This window comes from Lynx rufus, unplaced genomic scaffold, assembly GCF_022079265.1.
Source record: "Lynx rufus isolate CCGP_SWC_20201006 ecotype Redwood Valley unplaced genomic scaffold, mLynRuf1.p SCAF_5, whole genome shotgun sequence".
Taxonomy (NCBI): domain Eukaryota; kingdom Metazoa; phylum Chordata; class Mammalia; order Carnivora; family Felidae; genus Lynx; species Lynx rufus.
In genome coordinates, this window is record NW_025814867.1 from 140,229,730 (window position 1) to 140,246,630 (window position 16,901).

Genomic DNA, 16,901 nt, shown 5'->3' on the forward strand with positions numbered 1-16,901 from the left:
TTTGTTTGTTTTTAGACTCAAATATCTGATTATTCCTGCTCATCTGTTCATTGAGTGAATAACTTTTTTTTTAATGTTTAATTTTGAGAGAGAGAGACAGAGAGACAGAGGTGAATGGGAGAGGGGCAAAGAGAGAGGGAGACAGAATCCGAAGCAGGCTCCAGGCTCTGAGCTGTCAGCACAGAGCCCGATGCGGGGCTTGAACCCATGAACCACAAGATCATGACCTGAGCAGAAGTTGGATGCTCAACCAACTGAGCCACCCAGGCACCCCTAACTTTTTTTTAATGTTTACTTATTTTTGAGATAGCGTCAGCGGGGGAGGGGCAGAGAGAGTGGGAGACAGAGTATCCAAAGCATGCTCTGCACGGACAACAGTAAGCCAGATGTGGGGCTTGAACTCATGAACTCTGAGATCATGACCTGAGCTGAAGTCAGATGCTCAACCGACTGAGCCACCCAGGCGCCCCAGAGTGAATAACTTTAAAGCTAATTAGTTTGAAGCTCTGGAAGGGGTTTCTTGACCATACACAGGTAAAATGGGGTATTGGTCATTTCATTAAAAGATTTGAAAGTGCCAGTATGTATAGCTCTTTTTCCTGGGTTTCTTTAACTTTTCTTGGAGAATTGGCCAAATACCTAACAGGGGTAGAACATTGCAGTGAGGATTTATGGTTGACTTGTATGTGAATGCTGCATTGTGGAAGTGGAAAGGGAAGGGGAGAGGGTCTCACTCTTCAGTTTGTAGACTTTTATTAGGGTCTTTTATTGGGATCTGTTCTCCCAAGATCTGTTTAATGTCTGTCACTGATCTTAAAGTGTTCCTGGGAGTGGGGGAAGGGTTATGGACATGTGTGTTGAGGGATGCTTCTGTTCAGTTGGCTCCTGAGAATGAAGGAGAGGCCCTGAAGGTTCTGACACCACCATACACTTAAAATCAGTCCCCTGATTTGTATTTCCCTGATGAGGAGCGATCTTCCATGTGCCTGTTGGCCATCTGGATGTCTTCTTTATTTTTTTTTTTTTTATTTTTATTAAAAAAAATGTTTTTTTTAATGTTTATTTTTGAGAGACAGAGAGAGGCAGAGCATGAGTGGGCGAAGGGCAGGAGAGGGAGACACTGAGTCTGAAGCAGGACCCAGGCTCTGAGCTGTCAGCACAGAGCCCAATGTGGGGCTCGAACTCACGAACCGTGAGATCATGACCTGAGCCAAAATCAGATGCTTAACCGACTGAGCCACCCAGGCGCCCCTGGATGTCTTCTTTAGAGAAGTGTCTATTCATGTCTTCTGCCCATTTCTTCACTGGATTATTTGTTTTTCGGGTGTGGAGTTTGGTGAGTTCTTTATAGATTTTGGATACTAGCCCTTTGTTCAATATGGCATTTGCAAATATCTTTTCCCATTCCGTCAGTTGCCTTTTAGTTTTGATGATTGTGTCCTTTGCATTGCAGAAGATTTTTATCTTCATGAGGTCCCAATAGTTCATTTTTGCTTTTAATTCCCCAGCAATAGCACTGCTTGGAATTTACCCAAGGGATACAGGAGTGCTGATGCATAGGGGCACTTGTACCCCATTGTTTATAGCAGCACTTTCACCAATAGCCAAATTAGGGAAAGAGCCCAAATGGCCATCAACTGATGAATGGATAAAGAAATTGTGGTTTATGTACACAATGGAATACTACTTGGCAATGAGAAAGAATGAAATATGGCCTTTTATAGCAATGTGGATGGAACTGGAGAGCGTTATGCTAAGTGAAATAAGTCATACGGACAAAGACAGACACCGTATGTTTTCACTCTCATGTGGATCCTGAGAAACTTAATAGAAGACCGTGGGGGAGGGGAAGGAAAAGTAAAAAGTTAGGGAGGGAGCCAAACCACAAGAGACTCTTAAAAACCGAGAATAAACTGAGGGTTGATGGAGGGCAGGAGGGTGGGGAGGGTGGGTGATGGGCATTGAGGAGGGCACCTGTTGGGATGAGCACTGGGTGTTGTATGGAAACGAGTTTGACAATAAATTTCATATTAAAAAGAAAGAAAGAAAGAAATCAGTCCCCTCATTTACCATGTACACTTCTTCTGCTACCTGGTGCCACCATGACCCGAGCCAATAAGGGGGTTCTGCAGGCAAGAAACTCTTCTTGCTATATTCTCCTTGAAAGATATATTAGGTCATAGCTTCTCCTGCTTCACTGGATTTTCACTCTGCTTATGGTCTTCAAAAATAAGTTGAAAATCTCCCATCCATTTGTCATTTCCACTCATGGTCCTATGAGTTTACTTTTAAAAAAATCCTTAACTATAATTTTACTAGGGTCTTAGAGAAAATAAGAAGGCGAATATGCATGGACAATTAGTTGTGTTAAGAAGTCCTAACGTGGGAGAGAAGTCCTAATGTAGGACAGAAGTCCTAATGTTATTTAAGAAAACAAATCAGACTACTTCTATTTTCCCCCAACTTTTTTATCTTGACACTTTCTTCATGTTTTTGTAAAATGAGGTTACTTGAACTTTTAAAGGGAGTTGTGTTTCAGGATAGCTTCTCTAACTTCCCAGAACTCCTTCATCTGTTATTTTCAATTAATATTAAAAAATAGAGCCGGTAGGGACCCCTGGCTGGCTCAGTCAGAAGAGCATGTGACTCTTGATCTTGGGGTCGTGTGTTCAAGCCCCCACGTTGGTTGTAGAGATTACTTAAATAAATAAAACTTTAAAAAAGAGCCACTTGCTTGCTCAGTTCCTGCCTGTTCCCTTACTCCACTTTTATCTGGACCTCCTCTCTCTTTTTCCTTGGTGTTCCTATGCTACTCAATTTCGATCCCACTCCCTCCAGTTTCTCCTCATTGTGGTCCACTCTCCTGGATGTGATCCGCAGGCTCAGTTTTTAGAGCTCACAGATGCTACACTGCCTCCAGCCCCTTCACCTTTACCTCGGACCTTTGGGCTCACCTGTTACTGGATTGGGCAGGACTGGTTGAGCTGCTGCTTTGGCTTGGCCTGTCGTGCTTTCAGTAAGAACTCCCTGGCTGTGTTCGCATTCTCCCGTGCTCAGAATGAAGAATGGGTCACATGTCCCTTTGCTTCCTCCCCGCTTTGCTGTCTCCTGCACAGATAACTGACACCATGAAGGTCTGTGACTGTTACAGCTTTGTCTTCACCTGTGTGTATTTGGGCTTTCCTGGGGATATCTTGTCACCTCGTTTTATTGTAAATATACCTGGATTTTTGGTTTTGCTCTCTAGTTGCTTTTAGTGGTGTTTTTTTAACATGTGCATTTAGAGACATTAAAAAACTTCACTGCCATCCTCCTCCCTTCACCTCTTTGTGAAAAGATCAAATAAAAAATCAGTTCTGTGACTATCAATCCTCTATTATGTTTGATCCATTTTTTACTATAAATTGGCTCTTGATAAGTACCTAAATGTTTTTTTCCCCACTTACTCCTATTGAATAGCCTGCAGCTTAGGGCATGTAACCAACGCTATTTGGATAGGTCATCTTCTCCATGCAGAAGTATCTGTATCAAAATTAATTCAGTCAGTATTTATTAAATTTATATGGGTAAAATATTCTGTTAGATGCCAGGGATACAACAATTAAATATTCGTACATGTTGGCCATCCTTTTCATTTGTGAATTCAATTAGATAGTAACAAATGATTAGGAAAATGAATTTATTTGTATTTACTTTTTATAGATTTAACAAATTATGCATAAGGCATTGCGGTAAACGCTGAAGATACAGTGGTTTACAAGACACAGCCCTTATATTCAAGACCTTAACGTGTTACAGGGAAAGACAGCTGAGTAAACATGCAATTTGCATGTTGTAAGTGCCACCAAAGGGTAGAGATACAGGAGCACTAGCTTTTTACAAGAAGCAAAAGGGAGGAAAGATTATGTTGTGCAGATTTTGGAGAATAAGTCTAGCTCCTCAAAAGCCCCTTATGGATTTTTTGGGGTTTTTTTCAGTGTACCAAATTGTACACAGCTACAAAATAATGTTTGAAACTTGAATAACTTAACCCCATTCTCTCTAAAGTAATCACATATTTTATTCTTCCAGTTGACCCATTGGAGAGCAATTTTATACTGTTTTTCTTAGTAAAACTCCAGACCAACAGATGTAAAGCCAGATGAAGTCATTACAGATTTAGGTTGAAAAATTCAAAAGGAGCTGAGGAGAAAATACATCATTAAAATTTATTTGGGGGCACCTAAGGTGGCTCAGTCGGTTAAGCATCCGACTCTGGATCACAGCTTGGGCAGGTCACGATCTCACAGTTCATGAGATTGAACCCCGCATCGGGCCCTGCACTGACAACACGGAGCCTGCTTGGGGTTCTCTCTCTCCTCCCTCTGCCCCTTCTCGGTGCCCCCACACCTCTCTCTCTCAAAATAAATAAACTTTAAACAAATTTTTTTTAATTTTATTTGAGTTTATATACTTTACTTGGGGGAAAAAAACCTGTCTGGATTTTATCTCCATATATATGTGTGTATATATATATTTATACGTATTGACAAATTAACCGTGAATTCATGTAGTGTCGAGATAGAGCTAGGCTAATGGTAATATTTTTCTCTTTAGATCCTATACAGTGGTCCACAGACCAAGTCCTGCACTGGGTGGTTTGGGTAATGAAGGAATTCAGCATGACTGATATAGACCTTACTACACTCAACATTTCCGGAAGAGAATTATGCAGTCTCAACCAAGAAGATTTTTTTCAGCGAGTCCCTCGGGGAGAAATTCTGTGGAGTCATCTGGAGCTTCTTCGAAAATGTATAAAATTTAAGTTATTACCTATTTGCGTTGTAACTTCAGCTTAATTTTATTTCGTTATAATTTTGTCTTCATTGTGCATTGTGATCATAGATAATAGCAATAATAATTAACACTTAATTGTATAAGGCTGTGCTCGGAGCTTTATATGCATTATCTCATTTAATCCTTCTAATGCCACAGATCCTTTCTTTCCCTGTTTTTTAGATAGGAAAGTGAGGCTTAGACAGCTCCACAGGGTACAAGGCTAGGGAGTGGCAGGGCCAGGATCCAAAACCAGGCTGGTGAACACTAGAATCTCAGTTCTTAAGATGCTGTGCCGCATACTTAGCTCTCTTCATAAATTTTAGTCATTGACTTTTATTTCATCCGTCAGTTCTTTCATTTACTGTTTATCTTCTAGAAATTTAAGATTGTCCACAGATGTCGTCCCTGTTTCTTTTCATCATTAGTGGAATTAAGTCTTCTACAATTTCTTTTAATTGAATGGGATCTTAAGAGAAAGAAGTGTAAGTGTGCATCCCTCCATCTTGAATCGAAAGCAGCTGGTTATAAGTGTTTCCATGTTGGCTCCACAGACATTATTATTATCATTAAGTGACTATATACAGAAATTAGAAACTACTTGGCTGACCAACAAAAAGCTCAAGTAAATGCAAATTATTTTGTTTGATTTTTAATCCATCTTAATCCACTTTAATCCAACAGTGACTATCTGTTAAAATATTTTAGCAGTAACCTGTTCCCTAACACCCAGTTTAGAGGCCAGAAATGCTAGCCAGACACACATACTTTTCAGAATGGGTGAACAGGACAGACTCTGACTTTGGTTTTGTAATGGTGTATAAAGGTACCTGGTAGGGTTTATTCTGTTATGTGCCCAGTAAAAGAACAGCTCAGGTTGGAGGGATTTTACGTAGTAATTGACCGCCTGGGGTGCATTCTTTACTGCTGAGTAAGAAATGAGCTCTGGAGACAGGGTTTTTCCTTCACTGATTATAGTTTGTCTCTTTTATGGAATCTCTTAAATATTGGAAAACATATCTATGACACTGACTCACTACATTTGTTACATTTACAGGGTTTATTTCCAGTTTTTCTTAATAGGTAAAGAAATTAAATGTTCTAGTTGAAGTTTTGTCCTTGATTTCACGGTTTTTTTTCTCCTTCGTGCCTTTCAGATAAATATTGAAAACTCTTGAATTGTTTCAGATTTTTAGCATATGAGTCATGTTTACTGAAATGTTTTCGTATACGAACTCTAAAGATTAGGACAGGACAATGACGGTGCTTAGACTGCAGTTTGATTTTTCTCAGATTGGCGGGTTTTCTCTCTCCCTGAGGGCAGCACTTTGTTGTGGCTGTCTGGTTCTCCCGAGTGCTTCCCAAAATCTTTAAAGCTCATTCAGCGACTTTTCCTGGTATGGGGAGTAGAGGAATCTCGTGTATCTGTTCATTCATTTCCTTGAAGTGGAGTGGGTCTTCCTCTGAAAAACTCTGCCCTGGAATGTTATTTTTTTTTTTTTTTTCAACGTTTATTTATTTTTGGGACAGAGAGAGACAGAGCATGAACGGGGGAGGGGCAGAGAGAGAGGGAGACACAGAATCGGAAACAGGCTCCAGGCTCTGAGCCACCAGCCCAGAGCCTGACGCGGGGCTCGAACTCACGGACCGCGAGATCGTGACCTGGCTGAAGTCGGACGCTTAACCGACTGCGCCACCCAGGTGCCCCTGGAATGTTATTTTCAAAAGTAACAAAGCCCCACAGCTTAGATAAGTATCTTGCAAATTCCTTGCTTATCTGGCCATGGTTCTTCGCTTTGTCCTGGCAAGGAAGGTCCCATCTGGTTTGGGATCCTAATGCCCAGTTCTGAATTGGGGGATTGGTAGGTTGATGTGTAAAGGCTATTTCTGGCAGATTTTCTGTAATTCACAAGCCTCATTTCCCAGAACAGGCTTTTCTGAGCACAGTCAGGTACTCTGGCCCGTCTTGTAGCGTGAAGTCTATAGCATATGTCTTACGAACCCGGCATCTATCATCTAGTCGTCCTCCGTGATCTTTCAAGAAGAAGCAGTGCTGCACAGACAGAGCTTCTCCTTCATTTATGTTAGATTCTCCACCTTGGTCACCCCCACCTTCCTGCAGTTCATCTGGAAACTTCATCCGAGTCCTGCTGTACTGGCGAGGATAATTAGGAATATTCCATTTCTGACAGCTTTTTGAAGAGCCTCTTGAAATGCTGTCACCAAAGCCAAAGCTCTCAGTTTGCAGAGGACCTCCTTTAGGAAAAAGAATTGCCTTGTATCTTTAGTGTCTAAAGTTTCTTCATAAAATGGATTCATTTCACCCAGAGCGCTGCCTCTTAGGATGATTCTTTTGTACGTGGCCAGGATTTGAGGACTACAGTAGAGGAATATGATAGGTAGTCTGTGTGGTCTTGAACCCAGTTTTCAAAACCTCCTCTGTGTTGTGCCTTAATCTTGAGAGTTCCCAGGAGACAGACCAAACTCCATTCTGAGACTCAGAGCTTAGAAGCTGATCTTACAGGTTGGTAACACATGGGTTTTGCGATGGTGACTCCCTGTGTTGCCTCTTTTTTTTTTTTTTTTTTAATATATTTTTTAAATATTTATTTATTGGGGCGCCTGGGTGGCGCAGTCGGTTAAGCGTCCGACTTCAGCCAGGTCACGATCTCGCGGTCCGTGAGTTCGAGCCCCGCGTCGGGCTCTGGGCTGATGGCTCGGAGCCTGGAGCCTGTTTCCGATTCTGTGTCTCCCTCTCTCTCTGCCCCTCCCCCGTTCATGCTCTGTCTCTCTCTGTCCCAAAAATAAATAAACGTTGAAAAAAAAAAAAAATTTTTTTAAGAAGGAGCCTTTATAAAGTTAAAGCAATCTTATTCAAAACTTTTATCCAGTCTGTTAGATTAATAAATTATGAAGATCTGTCATCTTGACTGAGAACGTACATCTAAAGAATGTAGATCTAAGCCATTTCAGTGTGGTGTATATAGTCTCATCTTTGATCTGATCTTGAAGAGTCCCCTGTTTTACATGGTTTTATACAGAAGGAGATATAGATACAGATATTTATGTTTAGAAAACCGTGATTCTCTGAATAACTTTTCTTACCATTCAAAGAATTAGAGCTTTCCATCTGCTACTTGTCTTAAAAATATCTTTTCCTTGCAAAGTGACTATCAACTATTTCTTAGGTTATTGTGCCAATGAGTTTTGTTGAATGCTTTGCTTTTTTGTTTGGTTGGTTGGTTCGGGTGGGTTTTACTAACTTGAGTTTGATTTTCTGGATTTAAATATAAACAGAAATTTTTATGTATGTTCTTCAGATGTGTTGGCAAGCCAAGAACAACAGATGAATGAGATAGTTACAATTGATCAGCGTGAGTATTCATGCACATAACATGTGGCCCATTTGTCAGTGAGAAATTTTTTTTTTAATTCACTGCAAGGTAATAAAAAGAAAAATTAATTTTTAAACTTTTTATGAAATATTTTAGACATACCAAGAAATGAAGTATAACCATTTATGTGCACCATAAGAATTAGAACTTCTATATATTGCGTTAAATGACTGTCCTGAATTTGGTGTTTATTATTCTGTGCATATTTTATATTTTTATCAAGTAGGTAACCACACTTTATAGTATTGTTTTACACATATTTAAACTTTTTCGGTAAAAATCATAAACTGTACATATCCTTCTGTAACTTGCTTTTTTGTTTGACAGTTATGAGACCCATATTGATACTTGGTGGTGTAATTTCATTCATTTTCACTGCTGTTAAATATTGTTTTTAAAACTCTGTGACTGGCACTGAATGAGTATTTGTAAGAATGAGTGTGAGATTCTATATCCCAGGAGTTCTGTGCTTCCCACCTGATGAGGGATTACCGTAGCTTTTCTCAAAGTGGGGGCAGGGGTTTGCTCTCACCAGCAGTGCATGGGAGTTCTCGTTTGTCCATATTTTCTCCAACATTTGACACACTGTTGTTAATGAAGAAATATTTTGAAAACAAACGTTTTCATAATTCTTTGCCTAACATATACACACCACTAAGTTAATTCCAAATAAGATCAACACTTACTCCTCAAGTTAAGATTCGCAAACCATACAGCAAACATCATACCTTATCCCCTGAACTTTTTTGGTAATTTTGTTCAAAACTGTTGTGGATTAAGGCTTTTTTGAAACGAGGCCTTTTGTTGAGCTAATTAGAGGGGCATTAGTAAAACTAACTGCATTCTGTGTCTTTCAGTAATTTTTTTCACTGCTTGTTGTGGAAGAGAAGAAAATTTCTCCTTGTTTTTCTTTGCAGCTGTGCAAATTATCCCAGCATCCGTGCAGTCTGCTACACCAACGACCATTAAAGTCATAAATAGTAGTGCAAAGGCAGCTAAAGTACAGAGAGCTCCAAGGATTTCAGGAGAAGATAGAAGTTCTCCTGGGAACAGAACAGGTATTTTTGCATTATCTAATGGTATTTTAAAATTTGTCAAATTAATGTGTATTTCATTTCATTGTATGAAAATGTGAATATGCTATTTCCCTGGCAGTATTTAAAAAGCATTTGTAAACAAATGTATTTTTTTTTTTTTATTAAATTTTTTTTTTTTCAACGTTTATTTATTTTTGGGACAGAGAGAGACAGAGCATGAACGGGGGAGGGGCAGAGAGAGAGGGAGACACAGAATGGGAAACAGGCTCCAGGCTCCGAGCCATCAGCCCAGAGCCCGACGTGGGGCTCGAACTCACGGACCGCGAGATCGTGACCTGGCTGAAGTCGGACGCTTAACCGACTGCGCCACCCAGGCGCCCCTAAACAAATGTATTTTTAGCATGGCTGGGAATGAATGACCCAGAGAGTCTGTTTGTTGTCTTTGGCCTGCTGTTAATTCATAGCACTGTGGTCAGCACTTGTCCTTCTTGTCCATGTAGGAAACAATGGCCAAATTCAACTATGGCAGTTTTTGCTAGAACTTCTTACTGACAAGGATGCTCGAGACTGCATTTCTTGGGTTGGTGACGAAGGCGAGTTTAAGCTAAATCAGCCTGAACTGGTTGCACAAAAATGGGGACAACGTAAAAATAAGCCTACAATGAACTATGAGAAACTAAGTCGTGCATTAAGGTAGGCGATGATTTTTTTTTTCTTTTCAACATTAAACCTTTCTAAAAAATGACCCCAGAAAGCTAAAGGTTTTACATTTATGTTAAAAATGACTTTTTACAAAGATCTTTAGTGATAATTTTGAGGAACAGTTTCCTTAAAAGATGATTGATTCCAAGCTTATTTGTTTTTATCTGGTTGAAAAGAATATATGTGTTTAACTGTTTAATCTCTGAGTTTTCTGTCATTTACCTAACAGATAAAGATGCTGTCATTTGCATAGGTGAATTGAGTGTAAAGTTTAGCAAAGATGCAGATATTTTCCCTTTTTTATAATTAGGTGCAAAAGGTCGACCCATTCCTCTATTTTTTCTTCCCCTTCAACCTGCCTAACTCTGAATATCCAACCTTCACACTGAATTGGAATAGAATAAAATTATTTATAATATCCCATAACTTGTATGAATTTTTTTGACAGAATTACTCTCAGAAATTATGCTTACTACAGTGGGAAATTCAGTATGTTCATTTAAGTAACTGAGAAGTGGGATATATAGAAATATCATGGAATTACTGTCTTTTTTTTGGAAGAGTGAATATAGTGTAAAATAGCTTTGCAATTTACCTCTGTATTTCTAAATAATATGCTTTTACTGCTACTTCATGATTCACTTGAACATTGTGAATTTCACACTGAGAGATTATGATTTACCTCCCATCACTACACACACACACACACACACACACACACACACACACACACACTTTCTCCACTCTCTTGTCATTACATAATTACATGGAAATTGTGGTTAGATCAGTATTCACAGTTATATATATATCATGATCATGTGAGTACTGTTACAGGATTATTTACTTTTCCAAAGTAGCATTCCTAAGTAACTAAAATGCTTTCTTTTCAATGTGCTTATCACTTATTTAGTCTCACACACTTTGCCAGCTATCTAAAGATGCTTTCCATATACTTAGAATTAAAACTTTCATTTTTGATGGTTGCTATGAATGTATATGTATATATATATACAAGTCCCTTCAAAATTACACATAAATTATTAGAATTAATCATTAAGATGTCAGTTCTCCCCAGATTGATATTAAGTTTCAATGCAGAGACCATCTGGATAAGTTTCTTTGTAGAACTTGACATGCTGATTGTAAAACATATATGGGAACATAAAGTGCGCAGTAAGCAGGGCATGTGAGGAAGGAGAGCAGTGCGGGAAGTGCTGGAAAGCTTCGACAGTAAGACAGCACATGGCTTGCTTAGGAGAGACGAACAGACCGCAGGTTACTACAATGGAGAGCCCACATAGAGCCAGGTATATAAGAGGATTTGATTTAAAGATGGCAGTGGGGGAAAGACTTGCTTTTCAATCAGCAGAGCCAGGACAGTTGGCCATCCATATGGAAAAAGTGAAACTTGAGCCCTTCCTTATACTATACTAGAAATCGGTTCCATGTAGCAAGTCAATAGGAAAACTAGAAAAAATAGGCAAGAGACTTAAATAGACACTTCAGAATTTAGATGATACAAATGGCCAGTGACCATATGCCGTGGTGCACAACCTCATTCGTAATCAGGGAAACTCGGTTGGAAACCACCATAAAATGGCACAACACATATCTTCGAATGGCTAAAATTAAAAAGATCGCTGGTACCAGGTGTTGTGAGCACGGGGGTGCTTCTGCACTTTTGGTAGGGACGGAACCTGGAACCCAGCGGTTTCTCTCCTAAATATTTACCCAACGGAAGCGTCTGCATATGTCCGCACACGTGCGCATAGCAGCATTATTTATAATATCCAGAAACCAAGTATCCGTCTGCAGGAGAGTAAATAAATGAATTATGGTAAACGAGAGTGGACTGTGTATCCAAGAAAATGAACAAAGCTACAAGCGCTGATACAAATGCAATGTAATGTAATGTTCAAAGAATCAGACCCAAAAGACTGTATATGATTACATTTATAGTGTAAAGTTCAAGAAACGAAAACTAAATTGCAGAGTTTAGGGATGCACTTTTGGGTGATGAGAGTGTAAATACAAGCCATGAATTATCATCATGGAACAGGATTGGATTGTGTTTACCTTTTAGAGTAAAGGAGGGGTGGTGATTTCTGGGAAGGGCCTTGGAGGGATTCTGGGGGCTGGCAGTGTTCTGTCTCCTGACCTAGGTCGTAGTTAACAGGCGAATGTTCACTGAAATAAATCACTGAGCTGTTCACTTGGGTGTGCTTTCTGTTTATGTAATATAGTTCACAATTTAAAAGGTTAAAAAAAAGACAAGTTTAAGAAAAATCCTATCCAGGAAAATACAGGTATTGTGTACCTTTCGACTTCATTGTAGAGAGGGTACAGACGTGATGCTTGCTATTAGGTGTGGTTGTATGATGCGTCTAGTAGATTGAAAGACACGTTAAGTAAAATTAAATTTAGTGTTTGTATTCTTTATCCGTTCTTACCAAGAGACAGAAGATTATACCAACTCCGTTTTTCTCCTTGACATGTAAAACCACTTTCTTCTTTTATTTTACTTTTTTCTCAAGTGTCTGTTACAGCCTTACGTATTACGTAGAAATTTTCTTGAGAAGTCGAAATACGAATCTCGTTTTAAACTGGATGACAGGAACTTGGTGGTTTTTGGGCTGAGATCTAAATTCTGTATTAACGTGATTGGCACAAAAGGAAACACAAGAACTGTGCCCACCCAGTGTGTGGTCTTTCTTACTGAGAGAGTCAACGTGACCGACTGTGACACTTTTGCTCTTCTGGAATTAAAGAAAAGTGACCTAATTTCCTGCATGTAGATCCGCCTTTTCACTAATGGGCTCCTGATTAAATTGAATGACTTTTGTAATAAAATCCTGCCAACTGTGGTAGTTTACACCACTGGTATTTGGGCAAATAGTCATTCCTTTCATAACTGCTCATTGTCAGATTGGTACAGATGGGCAGTGCAGTTTTAAAACAAAGCCTTCACATTCCACCTGCCCAGATAAGTCTTGACTTACCTTTTCCCTGTTATCGGAATTGGCAGCGCATGACAGTAAATCAGGTCTGTTTTTCAGAGTGTAAATCTAGCTCTATTTCCATCTCCATACAAACCAGCAGTAAGCTAGACTTCTAGAGGGTTTCCCACAGAGGCAACTCTTGTTTCTTTATGATGTCCTCTTGCCTGGTTTTCTGTATCCTGTCTTTCTTCTGGCCTTTTACTTCTACTTTTGAGGCTCCCTGTTAGATTCCGAGAACTTCTCTCCAAGTTGAGCCTTTACATATTAAAATGGTGATGGTGAAGGTGTGGCTGCATCACAAAGGATTTTGTACAATGCAGAAAAGAAGGGGACATTCCCACAATCCATTGAATATGTATATTAAAATTTTCTTCTTATTATATGGGTTCTTAATTATTGACATAGCTTATACTTTATAGAGGGCTGTGTGCCAGTCATTGTGTGCTAAGTAAGCACTTTGCAAAGATAATCCTTTTAATTCTCAACAATTCTGTGAGGGTAAGTACTATTTTTAACCTCATTGTATAGATGGAGAATAAAAACTTTGCGGGGCACCTGGCTGGCTCAGTCAGTACAACATCCGACTCTAGGGTCTCAGGGTCATGAGTTCAAGCCCCCATTGGGTGCAGAGCCTACTTTAAAAAACAAAAACAACTTAGAGAAAATTTGGCTTTCCTGTGGTCACAAAATCACAAAGGTAGTTAAGTAGAGACTCGGGGTTTTGAACCTTGACATTCTGACTCCAGGCCCTTGTTCTTAGGTTCTGTGACCACTCCCACGGTTTTTTGTTTTGTTTAACATTGTTTATTTTTAAAGTAGTATTTTATCATAATTGTGAAAATGTGTTGAGCATTGAAATTTTAGTAAGTCATGTTTTGAAGTTTGCTTGGACCGTACGTAACTTCAATGTTAATTGCTGTTGGGGTAGACGCAATACTCTACCAGGCTCCTGTTTATGGAAGAATCTGTGAAATATCGTAAGTAAGAAGTCCAAATTCTGTATTTTTTACATGGTCCCAATGTGTCCTTCTCTTTTTAAAGGTATTATTATGATGGGGACATGATTTGTAAAGTCCAAGGCAAGAGATTTGTGTACAAGTTTGTCTGTGACTTGAAGACTCTTATCGGATACAGTGCGGCAGAGTTGAACCGCTTGGTCACGGAGTGTGAACAGAAGAAACTGGCGAAGATGCAGCTTCACGGGATTGCCCAGCCGGTCACGGCGGTCGCCCTGGCCACTGCTTCTCTGCAAACGGAAAAGGATAATTGAGCCCGGACCTTCTGGGAGCCCAAGGTCTTTCTTAAACGTTAGAGCAAGTGTTGCTCTTACCTTTATTACTGAATTTGAATCTTCTTTTATTTCTAGACTGTACAATCTGATGCATGATTTTTTTATAAATGTTTCATACTCTTGTGAATTTGGATCTTTTTACTTTGAAGCATATATTTTAGAATACGTGTATGTTAAGGATCACCACAATGTCTTCAGCGTGAAGTCAGGCTCATTGTGGGATAGTTTGGTAACAGTCAGGAAAGCTAAACTGGTCAGTATTAATGTCTAGCCCTACCAAAAATAGCCAGTAGCATCTGAGGATGAAGAATGAGTGAAGTATCTCCAGGAAACAGTCTGGCTTAACTATTTTTGAAAATATAACTGTTTCCCCTCTCTGCTGCTTTAGATGTTGCTTTACATAGAACCAGAAAGTGGAATTTTTCACAGCTACAGCATGTGTGCCTGTTTCATCTAATCAAGCAGAGCTAAAATATTCATATCAAATAAAACTATAATATTAATAAGTTACTAAACTGAGAGTATCAAGTTATTAAAATAGTTTATATATTTGCAAGCAAAGGACAATAAGAAGTCGACTGGCAGAAGAGCACTGCCGAAGAAGGAGATCCAGGTTGAAATCTGGCTTAACTCCAGCTAATTTTAAGGATTTTCTGTATAGATTATTCATAATGTCAGGCCAGGATTTAAATTATTTTAAGAGAGGCATTTAATTCTAATAAACCAACTATTACAAAAATCCTGAAATGATCTCTGTTTTTCCTGTCAGAGATTGAAAAAAACGGAAAGGTATACCTCAGCCAGAAAATAAAAGTTTGGTTTAGTTTGGTTTGGTATGGATTGCTTTGTTTCTTTCTTTGTTTTCATTGCCTGTTCTGCCTGCAGGTGTATTATGCAAAAGCAGCTTATAGAGTCATTGTGTTTCTGATCAAAGGAAGCCTTGAAATCAGTCTGCAGTTAACCTTACCTTTCGAGACAACAACAAATTAGTTGCCAGTACATTTAAAAGGAAATTCTGACCTCCAGTATAGGCAAGTCTTCTCTCAAAACCAAATTTCCCATCTATTTAACTTTTTCCTTTTGAATATTATGTATGTGTGAGTACCCGTATATCCGTATACATGTCCAATTGACCATTTTGTTGTATGTATAACTGTACACATATATGAATACATGATGATATTCAAAAGGAAATGTATTTTAAAAGACAATACCTCATTTAAAAAAAATTTTTTTAATTAAATGATCCCCATATCTATGAAAACGTCATCACAATCCAACACTAAACAGAAATCACTAGAAATGTTTCTTTTTTGCTTGGTTTCCTTTCTTTTTTTCTTTTTGTTTTTTGTTTTAAGGCTGCGATACATGAATCGAAAGGACATACTGGCAGAGAGCTTTTTAATCCTCTTAGAGCAGGAGATTGATTCTCAGATATTTCTTTATGCACCTTCTCCCTCATCATTTCCTTTATAGCCATCTCCCTGAACAGCTTTATAAAAGCTCAGCTGATGCTTTTGTCTAACCCGGAGGAAAGGCAGTGGTAGTGAGTCAAGGAGGCATCGCTTGCAGTCGCTGCCACCAGAACCAGATGGTCGTTTGTGTTGAGCCGTAGCAGGAGGCGAATTTAGGAACAAGCAGGAGAGGAAGGATCTTCTTTTCTGGTCACCTCAGATCGTGACTTGAAGTGCTGTGGCTAGAGGACTGCGTAATGTCAGTCCCTTTATATTATCAAGTCATTTAAGGCCCCCCAGTAGATGCCGGAAAAAAATAAAACTTGTAACTTCTATTTTTACCTTTTTATAAACACATACAGAAGAGACTGACAAACTATTAGTTTAATTTGGGCACGGCGACTGTAAGAGTATCTGAGTAGAATGACAGCATGAAGTCCTGTATAGAAGCTCCAGGTTCACGTAAGAAATAGATCACTAAAAAGGTTTTGCCCCATCTTCTGGTCTGGAGAGTTGACACGTTGCTTATAGTTGTAAAACCATAAAAAAGTTTACTCTTCTGGTATATTATCAGCAACTTAAAAGTTTTGACTTTAACATTTAAAATGCTTTTGCGGAGACATTATTTTAAAGTTTTAGCAAAGATGACAGACTTCCTCTATGTTGCAATTATATGTATATGTGTATTTTAAGGCAAGGAACACCCACATTCTTTTAGATCCTAAAGTCAAACTATTGCTTCTTTTCTGTAAGTCCTCAGGTTCCTTTTTTTTTTTTTTTTAAAATACATCCTACCCATTTTTCTTCCTTTGGCAGTTTTTATTCCCCATTGTAACTTGAACAAGGATCATTCTCCTACAGGATCAGGTGCTATTTCTTTCTTCTTCATCTGTCATCATCACTTCGTATACTGTAACATAGGTGAAGTCATGAGACTCATTTCCACAGTGGAGTCAAGAAACTCGAGTGACTTTTTCTCAACTTACATATTAAATTGTTCCCATCGTCCGTGTTGAGGTTACAAATCATCAGAAAGCCAGGTAGTCTCTTCTTTTATTGAAAGATAACTTGTGTCGTAAGAGAAAATAGAATTCATGTTATTCACTCTTTGCTGTTCTTATGAATAAATTTTCAATAGGAGAATTTACAGTATACTTAAAGGAAGAAAGAATCATTGGCCATCTTTTGTACCCTCTAAGTACAAAAAT

The 16,901-nt window shown here is 38.9% G+C and overlaps 1 protein-coding gene across 4 annotated transcripts in view; it reads left to right on the top strand.

The window, feature by feature from the left end:
• GABPA (GA binding protein transcription factor subunit alpha) overlaps nucleotides 1-16,352 on the top strand; it is a 39,708-nt gene extending 23,356 nt beyond the window's left edge. For all 4 annotated transcript variants that reach the window (XM_047098961.1, XM_047098960.1, XM_047098963.1 and 1 more), the window contains exons 6-10: nucleotides 4,597-4,791; nucleotides 8,136-8,189; nucleotides 9,128-9,268; nucleotides 9,748-9,940; nucleotides 13,990-16,352. In XM_047098961.1, coding sequence (XP_046954917.1) covers nucleotides 4,597-4,791; nucleotides 8,136-8,189; nucleotides 9,128-9,268; nucleotides 9,748-9,940; nucleotides 13,990-14,218 — 812 coding nt within the window. In that variant the 3' untranslated portion in view covers nucleotides 14,219-16,352. The remainder of the gene's footprint in view (nucleotides 1-4,596; nucleotides 4,792-8,135; nucleotides 8,190-9,127; nucleotides 9,269-9,747; nucleotides 9,941-13,989) is intronic.
• Nucleotides 16,353-16,901: the final 549 nt, after the last annotated feature.